Genomic DNA, 19,580 nt, shown 5'->3' with positions numbered 1-19,580 from the left:
AGTACAGTCTGCAGCAGCTCTGCAGCTGTCTCGAGCTGTCTGATGATGTAAACGTTAGCAAGTCATAGAAATCTTTCCCCACTGCTGCCTTCCATCCTAAATGATGTGAATGTAAATTAAGGGACCGTAAGCAAAGACAGTTTTAATAAATACAGGAGGTGTTTGTGTGTTTTAATAACATCAGCAGCTGGATAAGAGCTAAAACTTCGCTTTTCTGTCATCAGAAAAACAAGAGGATTACATGAGTAATCCACATTAAATAAAGTTTCTGTGTCAATTTCATATTGTTGTAGCTGCAGCGTCTCTTGTTAACTCAAATAGCAATCATCCCAACGAGTTCTACAGATTTTAAATTTGAGGAAAAGTTGAAGTAAGGAAGCAGACCTTCACTGAGAGGGAAACAAGTCTTACGTTTACACATTTGAAATCCTGAAAACTGACACAGGTTGGAAGTGTCACTGCTCGTGTCGTCAGCCTGCTGTGACCTTTGACCTCTGTCTTCACTGCTGCTCGTTTTGAATGTTCACTGAGGAGAAACTGAATCTGCTGTCGACTTTTGTTTTAAAACTGTTTCTGCAAAAAAGTGACAGAAATCACTGGAGTGTAAAAACTTTGCAGCTGCGTGAGTGTGTGTATGTGTGTGTGTGGAGGGGGGTCACACCCTCTCCTCCTTGTGCAACTTCCTCCTGCGACGGGGTTGTCATGGCAACTGAGCCAGAGTTCAGCCGAGGAAACACTCTGATATACTGTACACACATACTCAGAGTCTCTGCAACTGTGTGTGTGTGTGTGTGTGAGTGTAACAGTAACCATCAGGCCTGTGGGACACAAACTAAGTTGTGTTGCAGACAGCAGGTGTTTGCTGTCAGGCTGCACTTCGTGTGTGTGTGTGTGTGTGTGAGAGAATATTTACAGCAGTGATTTAGATTTAGTCTGCTTTCTCAGACACAGGAAACCTCTCCCATACAAACACACACACACACACACACACACACACACAGACCGGCTTTCCAAGAACAATGACGCTATGGGATGCTGAAACACACACACTCAGAGGAAACACGTATGCATCCAAACACACCTGCAGCGCTCAGCAGGACTCAAACCTGCCGCACTGTCAGAAACTGTTAGAAACAAGAGTTTGACAAAATAATACAAAACGTCCACTTACCAGCTTTTTCCTGAGCTTTTTGATTTCCTCCTGGAGAGAGTTTCCCTCCATTGTCATAATGTTCTCCAGCCTGTTGCATTTTGCTTTAGCCTTAACTCCTCTTCCACTGACCACTGATCTCTGTCTGTCTGTGTGTCTCCTTCAGATGAGCGTGAGGCAGTGCAAAAGAAAACCTTCACCAAATGGGTAAACTCGCACCTGTCCAGAGTTTCCTGTCGGATCACCGACCTCTACATGGACCTGAGGGACGGACGCATGCTCATCAAACTGCTGGAGGTCCTGTCAGGAGAGAAGCTGGTGGGTTGCATCACTGTCAGAGGCTTTTATTTTGAAAAGAGGAGCAAAGGGCTTGGCGATACGGCCTATAAATAATATTACAGTATTTTTAAGCCAAATCTTGATACACGACATATATCTTGATATTTTGAAATCTCTAAACTACTGTAGACTACTAAAATACTAAATTACTCACTAAACTACGGTTACAATGATGTTAAATAAAGTACTACAAGAAGCTTCTGGTCAACAGTTAGATGTTAGCAGTTAGCGGAGACAAACTGTTGCAGCAGCACCTTGAATCATCAGGATTGAGTCACTGTGAGTAGAAAACAAACTAACAGCTGTCAGGTTCATATATAAATAATATTTGCAAGTGGCAGTAGTGCTCCATGGTCACAAAATGCAACTAAATGGTCGCAGCCTGGAGCCCGGAAGATACAAAAACCAACCCAGTCTCACTCCAGAGTTGTCAAAAACTGGTGCTTGGTCAGTGCCTTTGACAAAAGAACCGTCCTTTCACGATGGCATGATACGAGACCACTCGCTGTTATTGTTTGACAGCATCCGGTGACGTCAGGGGGAAACGCAGCGGGACAACAATGAAAGTTAAGGCGGCAGTAATCCAAGTAGAGTGGCGGGAGGGGTGTTAGATGGGTCCAACAACCACTGAATTTCACCCTGGAAGCCGGTGTTCACTTCCTGTAAGATTGTTGAGCCAAACCCTGTTCTTTTTTCCTAATCTCAACCATGTGCGTTTGATGCTGAAGGAAAAAAATGTCAATTTGTGCAGAAATTAACGTGCAACTGGTTCCAACTTCTCAAGAGCTCTGAAATAATTGTCATTTTAATATAATTTATAATGTACAAATTAAATAATGTGACTGAAATAAACAAGGAGACACCACACTGAATGAGCTAATTATAAGATGTAAATTCTTCTCAGTATAAATCAGTCTATAAAAATGACTTTACATAATTGTTTTCAGAGAGAGAAAAGACAAAAAGAGAGGAAAATAAAACTGACAGAAAAGGCAGACAATTTCTTCATTACACTAATAAGATAAATCTTAAGAGGAATCACATTCGTCATTATTCAAGGCTTTAACTGCAACATTCTGTTTTCCATTATATTATTAATTTCCTCAGCAGTGCCCATCCCTCTGTGGCCGCACACACACAGCTGTCGGGTGTCTCCACTCTCCCACTCTTCTTATCCGCTTGTTTGAACAGTGACATGTACGACTCTGACAATCATTAACCAGGAGTCACCGCACTGTCACTCACTGAGTGTGTGATGTTAAACTGGCAGCAGTTTGTTTGTGTGAACTGGGCTCTGTAACACCTTGGTTGACACCATTTAACATTTGGTTTAGTTCATGAATGCAGAGACGAGAATAGATACTGCAGTATTTGCTAATGATAACACACTGCTCAGTTTATTTGTGATGCATTGTAACTAAGTAATGATATAGTTTGTGGCTCACAGGTAAGCTTAAATAAATGTTCATTAATCTTCATATTTACTTCCTGTGAGGAGGCTTACATCACTGGATAAATCAGATATTTAATTGAAACCTGTCTGATGCTGTGACTCTCATGATGGTTGAGGCGCAACAGAAACAGATTCTCAGCTGTTGACTTAATTCTTCCACTCATCTGTTTGTCGTTGTTATTTTTGGTCCCATTTTTCCACCAACCATCCAAAATGGAAATATTCAAGTAATCAACCAAAGCGACAGCAGTCTGTCCTCGACCAGCAATACTTTTATGTTTGAGCTGCTTGTAGATTCGGATTTAATAATCCTGCAAATTTATTACTGTTATTGGACACAAGTTTTGATCACAGAAAGGAAAGAGTGTTTCATTTCATGCATGAATAAGAAAAAGAAAATGTTTGTAAGTGTGTTTTCTTCACAGTCCCGTCACTCTGTTTGTGTGTTTGTTTGAGACTGCCGAGATACAGTTACTGCCATTCTGCTGTAACCACGGCAACGGGAATACATTACTGTTGGACTTGCCGGGGCTTTGTGTTTCTATCCGTTCTTCTTCCAGGGCGTCTGCAGCTGTTGAAAAGTGTTAAAGAGCATTGAAGCATTTAGTTTCCTGAAGAAGAAAAAAACAGCCTTCAGAAGGTATTAAAAGCTTTAAATCTGGTCTGTTGGCTGCTGCAGGCTGTAACGTGAGTTATAAAATGTTTCTGCATGTCAAGAGACCTCTCAACTTTCAGTCAAACACTGTCACTACTGCTAGCAGCAGCAGCAGCAGCAGCCAGGAAGCTCATGGTGGGTGAGTGAAGACTGTGGCAAAAACTGGAGGAATAGTTCACCCCAGAAACAATACAGTTATCACCATTGGCTCGCTGTGGTCCCAGGAAGCTTAGTGGGTCTATTGAGTGGTGTTAAGGAGAGTGCAGTGCCTGGAATATGAAACCATATCGTTGCAAGCATACATCAATTGAGCCTAAACGAAAGACGTTCAAAAAGGTTATGAAACTCCCAAGAAACTTTCTGAAAATCCCTCTGCAGCCTTATCCAGGCGTCTTGTATCCATTCGTGGGTTCATAAATCTAAAGTATTTTTCGGGTACTCTATAGTAGGGCTGCCCCCAACTAAGAATTTTCCTAGTCGACCAATAGTCATCATTTAGAGCCATTAGTCGACTAGTCGCCCGCATGTTTACGATATGAATGTAATTATTAAATGATATATTTTGGTGGTTTGAGTTGAAGGTGTGAGAAAGAATAGTATCAGTAACATTGTTAACACTGTGCTACATTACAGAGAAATACAAAACCGTACTAATGAACCTTCATTAATATAGGCCTATATTTTATCTACAAGTGCACGTCACACACTGAGCGAGCCGCCTGTTAATGACGCTGTGGGCTAATGGGCATGTAGCTACTTCCATGTTTCAGATGGTACGTCATGTTTGTAGTCGACCAATGAAGATGAGTTTACATATCACCTTGGGTTCGTCCTTCACCTTCTCAAAATGATCCCACACTTTGGATTTCCTGCCCGACATGTTATTAACTAGCCTGTGGAATAACCGCAGGTACCAGCCCTGGAAATTAACCTGACTCCTGTCTGACTGCTGAGTGTGGACACTTCCTGTGTCTGTCCTTTCAAATTAAAGTCCCACATGGTCCAGTCTAACTAACTTATGACCTTTCTGGTCGACTAACGTTGGGTTGACTATTAGGCGGCAGCCTACTACATAGAGAGCCTAGGAAGGTGATTACTATATACAATTTATGACAGTTTTAGATGTGTCAGTTTTTTGCTTCTAGGCCATGTTGACTGATTCATTATATCACTTGGAATCATTGTTATATACTGTACTGCAGGGAAGGACTGAAAAATGTGATATAATAAATAATTCAGGTCATATTGCCCCCCGCTGCTTTTCCGTCATCCACTCAGGATCATGATCGCATAAAACTGTATTCTGTGTGGTATTAAACATGTCTCAAATAGTCTTAAATTTAACTCCGTGAACTCTGCAGAAACACACACACACACACACACACAGTCACACATGAACAAACCCGCTCAGATGGTCCCAATTTCACCCCCCGCCTTGTGACTTCAGTGCTCCAAGCCAAACTCCCCTCCTCTTCTTCGTCGTCTTCTATTTCTTTTTCCTTCTTCTTCTTGGCCGCGTCTCGAGCCTCTTCAGCTCTACTGTCATCCGGCCTTTTCACAACCTGTCAAACACACAGAGAAGGAAAACACAGCTAAACACTCGGCCAGGAATTGGAATTAACTCTTTTTTTCCGATTATTTTACGTTCATGTTATACTTAAATTATTCTGTAGTTTTTTTGGTTGTTTTTTTGTGAGGGCAGAGAGCAATCTGTGGCATTATCATGGAGGAGGAAGTGAAAAGTGGAAAGACGACGAGCAAAGCAAAAGAGGAAGGAATAATGTGTGGACATGGAGGGAGAAAGAGGGAAAGAAGGGGACTTTGATAAAACATAAACCAGAGAAGCTGGGTGATGGTGAAGTGGTGAGCAGGATGGATGTAGGGGAATAACAGTGGGAGACAGTGTGGGGGGTGTTAGAGTTGTGAAAGGAGTCATTGAGTAACTTTGAGGGTTTTCATGGAGCCAAAACGCCTCCAGGAGCAGCAGAAGAATCTGAGAGCGAGCGGCTGTTTCCACACTGCAGAGGCCGAGAGAGGATTTAAAGGATCATTCCAGGGAGTTCTTCTCATAGTGTGTCTGTCATTTCTGTTGCTTATGACGACATTATTCTCACATGGTTAAATCATAAGATGTGGGAACATGGTGAAATGGCTTCAACACTGGTTAGCAGATGTCTGACTAACGCAGCACACAAAGAGATGATGTTATTCTTCATTTTTCCAACTGTAAACATATCCCATAAAAAAACCAAAGCCATGGATGTGTCAGTCGATCTCACTGCTGACATTGGCTCCTATTGAAGGCGTAAATCTTTAAAAACACCTCACAACTATATAGTTAATATGTGTATTTTTTCAAGGCTCAATAACTTCCTAAAACAGCTGAGCACTGTGGTGTCAGTGTCAGTAGTAGTAATACCACACAGCAAAAATACTCCACTACCAGTAAAAGTTGTTCATTGAAAATACTCGGTAAAAGCATCTGAGTATTGTTACAAAATGTACTTAAAGTATTAAAAATAAAAGTACTAAATGCAGATATAATGCCCTTGGGACTGTCAGTATTTATACGGATACGGATTTTACTGTTGTAGTCGGTTAAGGTGCTTTTTTATTAATTTCGATAATTAAATCTTAAAAAGTGCAACATAATTTAAAAGCTCAGTGGATGCTTTAGCCCTGTTTCCACCAAACACTTTCAGTATGGTACCTTTTGAACCAAAAGTAACCCGTCAGACATGGTACCTAGACCCTAGCGTACTCTTAAATGTGGGCGGGGTTGTTGTCACTCACTGCTCCGTCCAGCACTCACTGTATTCCCTCCTTTATCAGTCTGCGCCTTGTTCATCGTCCACAGAACGAGGCTGCATGCCGTATTTTTCAGAACAAAATAAAACAGGCTGCAGTGAGAGTCTCTCTCCATGGGGTATTTAAAAATAGTGGGTTTGTGCATTTAGTCCTTCTCAGGCAAGCTCAGGGGTTTAGTGTTGCTGGAGCCCACAGGAACGGTGCTCCGTGGTGCTTTTTTTTCCTCCAGTGAGGATTAGAATATATGCAGTTCACATAATTCAGTCTAAATTAATATTTTTTTTAATGCTTAAAGATCTACTCACTACTTAAAAGTGTCTGTCATCCAAGAGAGACAATAAAAACTAAAGTAATGGTCAAAGTTGTCATATTGAATATTTAAGGTGTGTTGATGGATTCACAATGTCACCTCATGCATTGAGTAACATTACAAGTTAACGTTCCACCTTAAAAGTTGCCAGCAGTCTGCCCAGTGAATTAAGTTATTTTTTCTCAGACTCCAGCTGCTGTGAGAGGCAGCAAAACATCCTTTCATTTGCACTTACAGTTTATTAATGTACATAAAACTCTCCACAGTATGAACAGTGGTTACATGAGCCTCAAAACCAGCCACAACTCAGCCCTGAGCAGAGTGACCGTCCTCTATTGACCAATCAGACTGCAGTGTTCACAGCTCCACCTTTTAGTACTAGACTGTGTGCTAGGTACCCCAACAGAGGGGGGACCAAAAATGGGGACGGAAAGGAACGGTTCTATTGGTACCATCCACAACTTTTTACAGTGGAAATGGAAAAAGAGTACTGAACTGAACTGCTTTGGTAGAAACGGGGCTTTTGTGTGTAAAATCCTAATTTGTAAGATAAAAACCTACTAATATGACTATCAAACCTCTGTACTATAGCGGAGTGGAAGAATAAAGTGGCATAAAGTACCTCAAATTTGTTCTTAAGTTAATTTACTTAGTTTTGTTAAACAATCAGAAGGAAATGGTGCATATTTGGGGACTATTTTCAGCAGTGGATGAATCCACATTCGGTGCTCTAGTGAGTATTTTTGGCAGCAGGATGGTGTGTGTGGGACTGAGTCAAAATAAACTATAATATTTGTTTTCATGGTGATGAAGGAACATGTCAGCCAGTGCAACAGTGTGGCTCACTGATGTGTTTTTAATAGTTTTTGGACAACAATGGAGCTCTGTGGCACAGAGGAGGAAGATATATCAGGCTCTGATACACACACACACACAATATAGAATATAAATATAGAATATTACCAACATTTAGGTTCAATTCACTGTGCAAAAATCAAGCAGAGACATAAGGTTTAAGTCTTAGTTGAGCACTGCAGCACTCAGAGCAGAAAAAGAGGAAGCCCCGCACCTCCACAGGCAGCATGACACAGCATGGTCATTCAGTCTAAAAACAGCTAAAAGCCCCAAACTGTGGATGGAGGTAAAACCATTTTTGTTTGCTTTCAGGGACCAAAGTGCTGATCTCTGAATCTCTGAATCTCTGTGTGGTTTGTTGCATGTGTGACTGCAGCAGACAACGGTCCAAAATATCTCTGGTCTGAGTCCAGATCCTGAATCACTGAGTGACTTCTTCGCTGGGTGGTGTTTATGTGTCTGTGTGAGGAAAAGCAAAGACAGCAGTGTTATTGTTGGACGCCGTCCGGCTCGTAGTTTGAACGGTCAGTGTTGGACAGAGGACATGTGGTGTGGACGGGCTGCAGGATGTACGGGCACTGCTCTGACAGCTCGGACATTTATTTTATTACAGTTATTTATTATTACTGTATTCTGTTTTATTTATTTCATCGATTCATTGATTTAAACAACCCTAAACATGTCAGTGTCGCCCACTTTGAAAACCCAGCTCTGTCTCCTAGAAATTACAGTTTAATTAATGTGAAGCAGCAAATATGTTCTGAGGGAAACTTCATGCCGAGTGAGTACGTTTTCTAATGGGGGAAATGTTGCTGATTAATGTGTGGCAAGTTGCAAAATGTTGATATCAACATTCAGCCGAAATCACAGTCTTTCCCTAACCTTAACCAACATGTTTTTGTAGCCTAAACCTAAAACAGGAGCCTGGATGCAAACCCAAAGTTCTGGTGTCAACCTCCTGCACTTTGTGCACCCGCCATCCTCCCCAACCCCCTCCTTGTGAAGCCTGCGCAGTATATGATTGTAGTGTTTTGTTACCTGAAAGAAACGTTGTCTCTGAAAACAGTCCAGGTAGCAATTACGTTGTCATAAGAACGTCATTAAGGAAACAGTTTAATAACATACAAATGTAATTTCTAGGAGACGGAGCTGGAAAAACATGTACACAGCAATGGAACACGGCATTTAAGCCAAGCAATAAGAGGAGCAGTACCTGGGTCCAGCTCTGAGCGGCATTGATGGGAACTCAACACTTGGATGAATGTGGAAACCTTAGCTCCTTTACCAGCGAGATGCAATGATGCGCCACAACAAAACACCGTATAACTCCACCCAAACAGCTCTCGAACATCATTCCAAATTATTTGCAGTTTGAAAGAGACTGAATAAGTTAAAGATGTATACAAGAAGTAACCACCGTAACATTTTCACTGGCCTCTATGCTCCTCTCTGCTGTTTACTAACCTGTTTTTTGGCCTGTCTGTGACGTCGAACGTGACACACCAAAAAAAACAAACAAACAAATGATGTAGTTAAGATGTAGTTTAACCACTGTTAATTACAAGTAGCTAGTAGTTTGGTAAACTGCAGTTTTAATGTAATTTACCTAAAACCGTTGCCTTGTTTGTGGCTTGTAACCCTTTACAAATAAATAACATCTACTTGTAGTTTCCTGTCAGGTTTCAGATATCTTTAAGTTTCCACACAAAATTTCTTAAATGCTTTCATTACTGTTAAAAGCTGAAATAGGTCAAATTTTCAAAAATTTTACTTAAGAATACAGAAAAATGCCGGAAAATAAGTACAAACGTGTATTTATTTTTCCTCTTTTCTCTCACAATAATCATCTGACGACCCCTCAGATTTATCTGGTGACCCTTTGGAGGGGCCTGAACCCTAGGTTGGGAACCACTGGAATAAACTAGCTAACTGTGTGAAGTTCAAACCAGCTCCACCTTGAGAAGCTACAACAGTAACATGCTGCTAATAATCAATTTAATAATGAAATATATGACCGTTATCAGTCACAGTATTTTCTTCTTTTCATATTCAAGTAAATTTTGCTGATAATAGTTCTGTATTATTACTTATTGCTCCTCGCTCTCTCTCAGTGGTTTTAGCTTTATTGTCACGTTCACCTTCAGTTGAGTTTCTGTTGTTGTTTACTGGTCGTTTGTGTAACTGCAGAGCTGTCAGACATCTGCCTGACGCAACACTGAAGCTCTGCAGGAAGGCAGGTTATCATCACAGTGTGAAGTCTTTCCAGTGGAGTAATAATAACATCAGACTCGTCTTCATTCATCATCTCTCATTCAGTCTGCTGGAAAAGCTCACTGACACTCGGATGATGCCCGCACCTCCTGTTTGCCAGCACTTCCTCTTTGTTATCACAGTAGCATCACAGAGACGTTTCTCTCTGTGTTTGTTTGTAGACACCAGTAAACTCATGTATGATTTCTTAGATTCAAGGAACAAGGGCTCCTTTATTTTAATGCATTTATTACAGAGGTCAAACAGCTCACTGCCAGTGACTGCGTACTGTAAAATCTAAATAAAACAAGGCCTGTTTATAACTGTAACACATGCTGTACGGGAAGGAGAGAAGGTAAAGTTGTTTTCTCTGACTGTAGTGATGGGCTTTCTAAAGGTGTGGAGATTATAGTTGGTAAAGAAAAGGATAATATCTAAAAAAAAGAAAGAAAAAGAAATAACACATCAGCTTTTCTCGGGTTTGCCAGATGTGTGGAATAATATTCTTCAAGCTTGGGAACAATTACATGAATACAGTGGGCTGTGCAGCATAAATCAAATCCAGAAGGCAGCGTATACATTTTCAAACAATACTGCAGAGTCTAAAAATAAAGAATGTGGTTTCATAAAAGTTGAATAATCTGATTTTCAGATACGTCACATCAAATCAAATCAAGTTTTTTTTATATAGCACATTTAAAAACAAACACAGCTGAACAAAGTGCTGCACAAATTTAAAGAATGACACACAAATATATAGCAATATAAAATGTACACAAATATAAAACAGAATAACACCAGTGAGAACGATTACAAACGTGAAAAGATGATAAAATTACTAAAATATTAAAACCACTACAAGCAACCAAAGGCCAGTGAAAACATGTATGATTTGAGATTTGTCTTAAAAGTGTCAGTGGAGGGGAGGATTTGATTGAGAGTGGAAGGTTATTCCAAAGCTTTGGAGCAGCTATGGCAAAGGCACGATCTCCCTAACCCACCAGCCTTGATCGTGGGACAGTTAAAAGACATTGCTCGAAGGATCTAAGAGGTCTGGAGCTGGAGTAGGGACAGAGAAGTTCAGCAATATCGTGGGGTGCCAGCCCATGTATGGCTTTACGGGGTCCAGATTTCTCTGTCGTCATCAGTTCAAGGTCCACATAGTTTAATATACTCAGTGTCATACTTGTGTTTGGCCATGTTGTCAAGATAGTTTGCTCTCTCTCAGTGCTTCTCAAAGTCAAGGATGCTTCCTTTGTAGGGCGGGTCCTTCCAAGTCAGGTCCTACAGAGGCTAGGCAAGACTTCGACAGCATTCGGTGAGCACACATTGGAACAGGCTAGCTGGTGCCCAGGTTTCACTGAAGAGGCCCCGTCTTCACTTCAAAATAAAAGCTCTGTGCTTGAAGTGTTGTGTTTTGTTTTTTTTGACACATTGACTTGTGGTCCATTCAAAATGGACCCGCGACCCAGTTTTGGACCACGACCCACCAGTTGGGAACCACTGATTGAAATACAAAAGTGCAACAGTCGCCCAGTTTTTGATCACTGTACACCAAAATATTTCAAGGATTTGTTGAGTCATTTCATGATAAGCTTGACAATCTTAAGTCCGCTCAGTATTTACGTTAAATGGGAACTGGTATTCACGTTCCATTTCTTAAATACCACACAGCTCACACTATTATCACGTAATTTTCCCCCCTCATCCTCGATATCCTGTGGCAGTTCTTACTTGTGCAGCTAAAGATCTTCGGTGAACTGTTGGTTATGAAATTATTTATTGCTTTAAGTATAAACAGGAGTTTTCCTGTCTTTGGATGTTTGTATTGAGATCATGATTTGTTTTTAATAAAATTGTTCTCAAGCATCATAAAAAGCACAATCAAAACAAAAGCCGTCAGTTTTTGAAGGTGGTCAGCTGTGTCCGCAGCTGTTTTCTTCATTTTCATTTGGCAGCAGCAGGAAACAGTTCACAGTTCCTGGTTTTTCGAAGGTTGTAAATAAAATTGAATATGTTTTTGTTTCAGCCCAAACCCACCAAGGGTCGGATGAGGATCCACTGTCTGGAGAACGTGGACAAGGCTCTGCAGTTCCTGAAGGAGCAGAGGGTTCACCTGGAGAACATGGGCTCCCACGACATCGTCGACGGAAACCACCGCCTCACTCTGGGGCTCATCTGGACCATCATCCTCCGCTTCCAGGTAAGAGACAGCCGCGCAAGTTTGCATCCCAACATGAGGTGAACTTACTCAGTGACATCAGCTGAAATCAGAGTGTAGCAGGGATGTGGGTCTTCCATTTTTAGATGATAGTGCATTGTGCAATTTTGCATCCCAAAATGAAGTCAGTCTGCTCAAGTCCAGCCTTTATCCAGGGCACGATTGGCTCATAGTAAATCCGTGGCTATGATATCATTGCATCGCTATAAACCGTGAAATAAACACACTGACAAAGCTCGCAATTTTGCATCCCAAAATAAAGTTAATCTACTCATATCTGGCCTTTATCTTGTCCATGATTGGCTTATAGTAAATCAGTGGCTATGATATCATTGCATCCCTAAAAACAGTGCAGCAAACACACTGACAAAGCTTGCAATTTTGCATCCCAAAATGAAGTCAGCCTGCTCATGTCTGGCCTTTATTTAGGCCATGATTGGCTTATAGTAAATCAGCAGCTGTAATATCATTGCATCCCCTGAAACAGTGAAACAAATACACTGACAAAGCTCACATGGGATAAAAAATGTCACATCGGAGGCATCATGATTTTGCATGTCAGAAAGTTAAATGAATCTATGCTGATCCTATGATTAGCCTTATCAAGGGTTGCCTCTTTAGTGACACCATGTTCCTATTTTAGCTGAAGAGTTATCGTGCTATTTTGTATCCCTAAATTAGCAAAATACATAGTCAAACATTTTACATTAAGGAGTACATTATTAATGTTTGGGCCTCTCCATGGCCATTATCCTTCACTGGCAGTTGATTGGTTGCTATTACTATTTTGCATCCCAGTCACATTACATTTCTGGAATGGGGTAATATCGTCAACAAATTAATGAATGTAACAAATAGATGAATAATTGCTGTGCTTTTTGTGTGTCCCTTCTGTTTGCTGTTTGCTTAGAGTGAATTGGCCACTGTTTTATTTTGCATCCCCAAATAAGTTCAACTGATTTTGTTACATATTTTCAAATTGTGGGACTGATCTTGTCATTATGGGTGTTATTTGGATTATAATACCCTGGACAGCAGCAACTATTCTGAATCCTAAAATAAGTGGATCTGGGTCATTTTACTTTTTATTGCATCACCAGTCAGGTTAAATGATGTCAGATTGGTCAGCTGAGTTCCTGACAGTGTGGCATATCTGGGCCACTGGATTGAAAAAAATGGGTTGCTTTACTATTTTGGATCCCAAACTTGATAAAATGCATAGGGAAAATGACAGTATAGTCAGAACAGAAGAGTAGGCCTCTCATGTGCAGCCCTCATACTCCGACTTATGTTAATGAGGTGCTTGCACAGAAGCATCAAAGATATAACTAGTGTAATATACTGAGCTTAAATCCATAGATCAACCTTGTAAAGGTTGGGCGTCTGCTTTATTTTTCACCTTGTTGTTCTTTGGCAGCCCGTTGAAACAAAACTAAAGCTTCCAGAATTACTGTTAAGTTGAATCAAGTGCACTTCACAAACTGGCAGCACTGTGTGAAGATGTTATTCAAGAAACATAAAGTGAATCATCATTAAATTTTTTAATGAAAAGATAACGTCCCACATTATTTCTACAGATAACTGCTGTGTAATATTAAATCCTTTCTAATCCTAAAACTGTGACATCGCCGAATCTTTAATCATTAACTGAAAGATTAAGAGTTGTCAATTAAATTGCCTCATATCTTACTGTTATTAAGGAATTTTTCATTAATTTTTTAAGTGAGAAAAAGGCTGTTAAACTGCTTCTTTTACTACGTCACATCTCTGAGAGTCGTTATCTGCTTTGAACTCATTGATCTCAATAAATACGACCCCATTAAATGGCTGAATTCACACTCAGAGGAACGCTTGTCATGTTACTGTATGTTGACGGGGTTGTCGTGTCACTCGGGTGATGATGTCATCGTCAGGGACAGTGAACAGTTGGGCGAAACGGATTTATCTTTTATAAGCCGTGAGGATTAAAAAACTCTTTTTAGTGGTTTTAAATCCTGCAGTGGGTGAAATGGAGCCGAGTGCAGATTGACAGCAGGGTGTGTGTGTGTGCGTGTGTGTGCATATGTGTGTGTGTGTGTGTGTGTATACGTGTGTGTGTGTGTGTGTGTGTGTGTGTGTGTATGTGTGTGTATACGTGTGTGTGTGTGTGTGTGTGTGTGTGTGTGTGCGCCATATATGCTTTGGTGGTGTTGATGTTGCTGATTTGTCGCTCAGATGTGGCTCATGCTTCTGTCAGACTGAAACTGATGGATGTCAATCAATGAAGGTGAGATGTTTGACTATGTGTGCGTGCATGTGTGTGTGTGCGCACTCTTGTACTATCTTTCAGAGGACCATTTAGAGTTTAGGTAGTGTAGGCAGTTTGGAAATTGAGGACTTTTTTTCAGGAAATGTGGACATTTCCTCACTGTGAGAATGTTTTTAGAAAGCGTGGACATGTTTGGACAGTGAGGGCAGTGTAAGAAGGTGTGGGCATGTTTGCAAGTGCAGATATTTACAGATATACAGTGTGCACATGTTGAGAGAGTGAGGACATCTTTAGAAAGTGACATTATTTTTTTATCTAGTATGGTCAATTTCAGAAAGTAAGGACACTAAGACATCTTTAGAAAGTGATGATATTCTTAATAGTATGGACAATTTTAGAAAGTCAGGATATTTGTGGACGGACCTCTTTAGAAAGTGCACGTTTAGAGAGTGAGGACATCTTTAGAGAGTGGAGATATTTTAATAGTATGAACAATTTTAGAAAGTAAAGACATTCGCGCATAGAAAGGACATCTTTAAAAAGTGTACACATGTTGAGTGAGTGAGGACACCTTTAGAAAGTGACTGTATTTTTTATAGAATGGACAAATTTAGAAAGTAAGGATATTAGTGGACAGATAGGACATCTTTAGAAAGTGTTCACTTTTAGAGAGTGAGGACACCTTTAGAAAGTGATGATATTTTTTATATAGTATGGACAATTTTAGAAAGTAAGGACATTTGTGGACAGTAAGGACATCTTTAGAAGGTGTGCACATGTTTAGACAGTGAGAACAATTTTTGAAAAGTCTGGGTTTCTTAAAAAAGTGAGGACATCCTAAACAGTAAGGGCATTTTAGGACAGTAAGAGCTAATAATTGCTTTTGGGGTTGTAGGAAGAACTAGGTGAAGTTCAATAATTAGGTATGGCATTGTTAATGTTGTTGTATGTATGGATATGCAGACGTGTGTGTTTGTTGATGTCAGGAATAAGAGTGATGATCAGGACATTTGTGCAGGCAGGAAATGCATCATGTCAGTGGCAGACTTCACTTTGGATGGATTACACATGCACGAGTGGAAGAGTTTGAAAACAGGAACATGTGTGTGATGTGTTAAATCATGTTGCGTGTCTGGTTGTGGACTTTTTTTAAGTCATAGGCTGGTTTCCGTTTACTTTGATATGTGTTAAACGGTGCGATGCTGCATTCAAAACTCTTTGAAAAATAGGTAAAAGCAACAACTTGGGAAATAAATTTTGTTTAATTTGTTTAGGGATGCCATGACTTCTGTACACACTGTTGCTCTTGGTATGTTTTACACATGGAGTGTGTCGAAAACAACCCTTTAATATCAAACACAAACTGTACATTCAGAATTCATGTCTAGCGCTGAACCCACAGCAGGGAGTTGTGTATGATGAATACTTAATGTGTAATGCAAAATAAACTCGTGACTGATTTAAGTCGAGCTTTCTTTAGATTTATTTTCCTTTCCCTGCTGTGGTATAATTTATCTTATCTCCTTTATAAACGCATTTTGTGTTATGATATGTGTCAAGAGAGGGATTTGATTTAGTATGTTTTTTTATCTAAACTAAATTGATAACAGGTAATCTTGGAGAGACCTGGGGCCTCGTTTATAAAAACTCTGCAGAGAATCCACACTAAATGTTTGCGTACATACAAATGAAGAGATGTGCATCTTACTCTGTGTGTGTGTGTGTGTGTGTGTGTGTGTGTGTGTGTGTGTGTGTGTGTGTGTGTGTGTGCGTGTGTCTTAGATCCAGGACATCAGTGTGGAGACGGAGGACAACAAGGAGAAGAAGTCAGCTAAAGATGCTCTGCTGCTCTGGTGTCAGATGAAGACAGCAGGGTGAGAGTCATTAGTGCTTCCCCAGAGTTCACACTACATTTCCCATCAGCCCTGTTGCCCCCTGTACCTCTCCCTGCAAGTGGTTAGACAATTGATTATGATTTCTTTCCACCATTAACCAGAATCTTTAGATCTGTTTGCAGAGTCGAGGCTGATAAAGTCCGAAAGTCCTCAGTGATCGTCCCATTAGTTTAGTTACACTGAAATCACTAACTGACTGTGATGTGGTGTGAAAAAGACAAATGGTGCACCGTTAAATACAGTTTTCAGTAGCGCTGGTCCGACACAAGAATCTGATGAGCTGTGATTTCCTCTTCCTGTCCAGATATCCCAACGTGAACATCCACAACTTCAGCACCAGCTGGAGAGACGGGATGGCTTTCAACGCTCTCATCCACAAACACAGGTAGGAGCTCCGGCTGTAACTCATCACACAGCACATTGATCCAAACACACAGGGACTGCTACTACGGCAAGTACTATTTCTACTACAGCTACTCTTCTACACTATTGAACCGTTTTACAGAAAAACAATCAGTTATTTTTCGTTCATTTAGAACAGAAGGTTACTTCTAACGTCTTTTAATATTAAGCCAGTGAAGTTGGTCGGTAAAGTGCACTCGTATTTCATTGTTCTCATACAGGCAGAAGATTTTAAAAAGTAACCGTGCACTTAAAGGGAGACTTTACTGAATTTTAACCAGCTTTGAATCAGAATAGTGTGGGTAGTGTGTGTAAAAGATCTGTGTTAAACTTCCCTCCATCTTACCAGCACCTAGATCTCTCTGTAATTCAGTGGACTCTTACTGGCTCTGTTGTTTGAATTACATGTTGCGCTTCTGCATTTTACACAAAAAACATAGAAGCAGATCAAGAGAGAGGCCTGCCCATCTCTCTCTCAAACTCAGATCAAACTGTCAGACTAGGCTGATCAAATATAAACCAAGATTCTACGACTGCATTGCCTATTTTTCACCTAAAAATGCCTATAGAAACATATTTTAGTGCCCTGTTTAGCTGTAATATGAGAGTTTGTGAACAGAATTTGGTGCCATACTGTTGTCTGTATCGTGAAAATGGTGAAACTAAGCAGTGCTGATGAAATATTAACCAAGATTGTGTCACTGCCTGTTTCTGTCTAATTGTCTAATTTTAGTTTACTGTTTAACTGTATATACGAGATAGTTTGTTACCAGATGGCCGCCATATTGTTTTCTGATGAACAAGTCACATTACGTCAAACGTCGAAGGGATACCTCACCGATTTTCAACCAACTTTGTATCATGCAAACATGGGTAGTACATGTAAATGAAGTGGGGTAAAATTCCTTTCATCTAACCAGTGCCAAGAACAGATGAGTTAATGTTACATCACCTACCAGCGGGAGCGTTTATTGGTCTGGTGTGGCGCAGTGCATTCTGGTTGCGAAGGTTTTCTCGAGCAAAAGCAAATGCCACAGCCCCTTTCCTCTGTTTTCTCTGGTCATTTAGCACCCATACCCAAAGTATTTGCATCTTCCTACTGCATAGACAGCCTAATTTTAGGAAATGATCATGTTTCCTGCAGTGAAATAAGCTGCATACTCAGACGTTTCTCTGCTTTTTTTTGCCCGCCAGCAAAAAATGATGCCACAGAAAGCTGCTATAATCACGTGAAACATTCTACACAAAGTATCTTTAAAGAGAATCTTCCCCATCATCACCTTATGATCCACCAACACAAGTAGCTCCAACATCACATCATTCCTCATGCTCACTGTTTGTTCTGCTGTACCACTGCAGTCTTTTCAGTAATGACTGCAGAGCCTCAGCTGACCAGTCAGCAGACTGGTTCCCTCAAACCACACTGAGACTGAAAACACTTCTTTATGCACATTCAACTCAATAAGCTCAACACAGCAGATTAGTATGAAGAATATTAGTTCCATATTTCTTAGTCATTGACATCTCCTCTTTTTTAAGGATTTTAATCTCAGATTGCCAAAGTTACTTCATTCAAATTAAACACATCTGGGGAATATGAGCCACACAGTAGCTGTCCTCTTTGTGAATTCATTGGTTGTAGCAGCTTGTGGGGGGGGAACTTATACGTGGTCGATGTTTAGTGAGCCAGTTCCAGTATTTTTAGACTAAACATATTTTATTTTGACTAATTTTAGGCCAACAAATAATAAATAATAAAAGTTTTCACCAGAAGTTTAATCACAGCAGTGTTGAAAAATGCAAAACATCATGTAGACCCTTAGGATAGAATATAAAAGTCACAGAAATACAAATAAATTCAAATAGAAAAAAACATTTTAGAGTCGTCCTCTTTGTGGGAATTTGTGCCCTGAATTCAGCCTCTCTCAGTTGCTGTTTTTATTTATCAATTGTTTTGTTTTTCAGACCGGACCTGATTGACTTTGATAAGCTGAAGAAATCAAACGCTCACTACAACCTGCAGAATGCCTTCAACCTGGCTGAGCAACACCTGGGCCTCACCAAGCTGCTGGACCCCGAAGGTAAGAGAGCACACACACACACACACACTACACACACAACACACATGCATACACACCTGCATCGTCATCTGATCTTTGTTTTCTGTGTGCAGACATCAGCGTGGACCACCCTGATGAGAAGTCCATCATCACCTACGTAGTCACCTACTACCACTACTTCTCCAAGATGAAGGCGCTGAAGGTGGAGGGGAAGAGAATCGGCAAGGTGACGAATCGCCTCCCTACGCCTCAGATATGTTCTCACCTCAGCTGATACTTTTAACACGTTTCCTCCTCTGCTGTGTCTTCAAGGTTCTGGACAACGCCATCGAGACGGAGAAGATGATTGAGAAATATGAATCTCTGGCGTCAGACCTGCTGGAGTGGATCGAACAGACCATCATCATCCTCAACAACAGGAAGTTTGCCAACTCTCTGGTGGGAGTCCAGCAGCAGCTGCAGGCCTTCAACACCTACCGCACTGTGGAGAAACCACCAAAGTCAGTGAACACTGTCGACACACGATATGATAACTTATCCATGGTGTGTGGTGTTATTGGCTGATTTTAGATGTAATGTTGGTGCTAAACAGAAGTTAAAATCTCAGCTCTAAAGAAGGACATAAGTTTGGGTGTTATGAATATGATGAAGTCAACATCCAGAGACATCGTCATTGTGTTTGGTAGCGGTTTGACACCCACAGCCTGGTCCAGAGACATCGTCATTGTGTTTGGTAGCGGTTTGACACCCACAGCCTGGTGTCGTAAAATCTCAACTGCAACCGGCAATTACCGCATGCATCTGTTTTGGAGAGCGAGAGGAAAATCATAAATGTTCTGGTGAAGCTCTGAATTTCTTATAAACTGAGGACAACTGCCTGCTGTATATTTGTGTTCATGGTCACAGTCACAGATAATTTTGTGGCGTTTGTTGT

At 40.6% G+C, this 19,580-nt stretch overlaps 1 protein-coding gene across 2 annotated transcripts in view; it reads left to right on the top strand.

Annotated features, from left to right (window-relative positions):
• LOC126407261 (spectrin beta chain, non-erythrocytic 1) overlaps positions 1 to 19,580 on the top strand; it is a 164,646-nt gene that overhangs the window by 95,295 nt on the left and 49,771 nt on the right. For both annotated transcript variants that reach the window (XM_050072025.1, XM_050072024.1), the window contains 7 exons: positions 1,317 to 1,468; positions 11,850 to 12,023; positions 16,072 to 16,163; positions 16,489 to 16,569; positions 18,552 to 18,667; positions 18,760 to 18,872; positions 18,959 to 19,146. In XM_050072025.1, coding sequence (XP_049927982.1) covers positions 1,317 to 1,468; positions 11,850 to 12,023; positions 16,072 to 16,163; positions 16,489 to 16,569; positions 18,552 to 18,667; positions 18,760 to 18,872; positions 18,959 to 19,146 — 916 coding nt within the window. The remainder of the gene's footprint in view (positions 1 to 1,316; positions 1,469 to 11,849; positions 12,024 to 16,071; positions 16,164 to 16,488; positions 16,570 to 18,551; positions 18,668 to 18,759; positions 18,873 to 18,958; positions 19,147 to 19,580) is intronic.

Source organism: Epinephelus moara, chromosome 19, assembly GCF_006386435.1.
Source record: "Epinephelus moara isolate mb chromosome 19, YSFRI_EMoa_1.0, whole genome shotgun sequence".
NCBI lineage: Eukaryota > Metazoa > Chordata > Actinopteri > Perciformes > Serranidae > Epinephelus > Epinephelus moara.
Note: the sequence above shows the minus strand (reverse complement) of the source record. Positions and strands in the feature narration are given on the sequence as shown.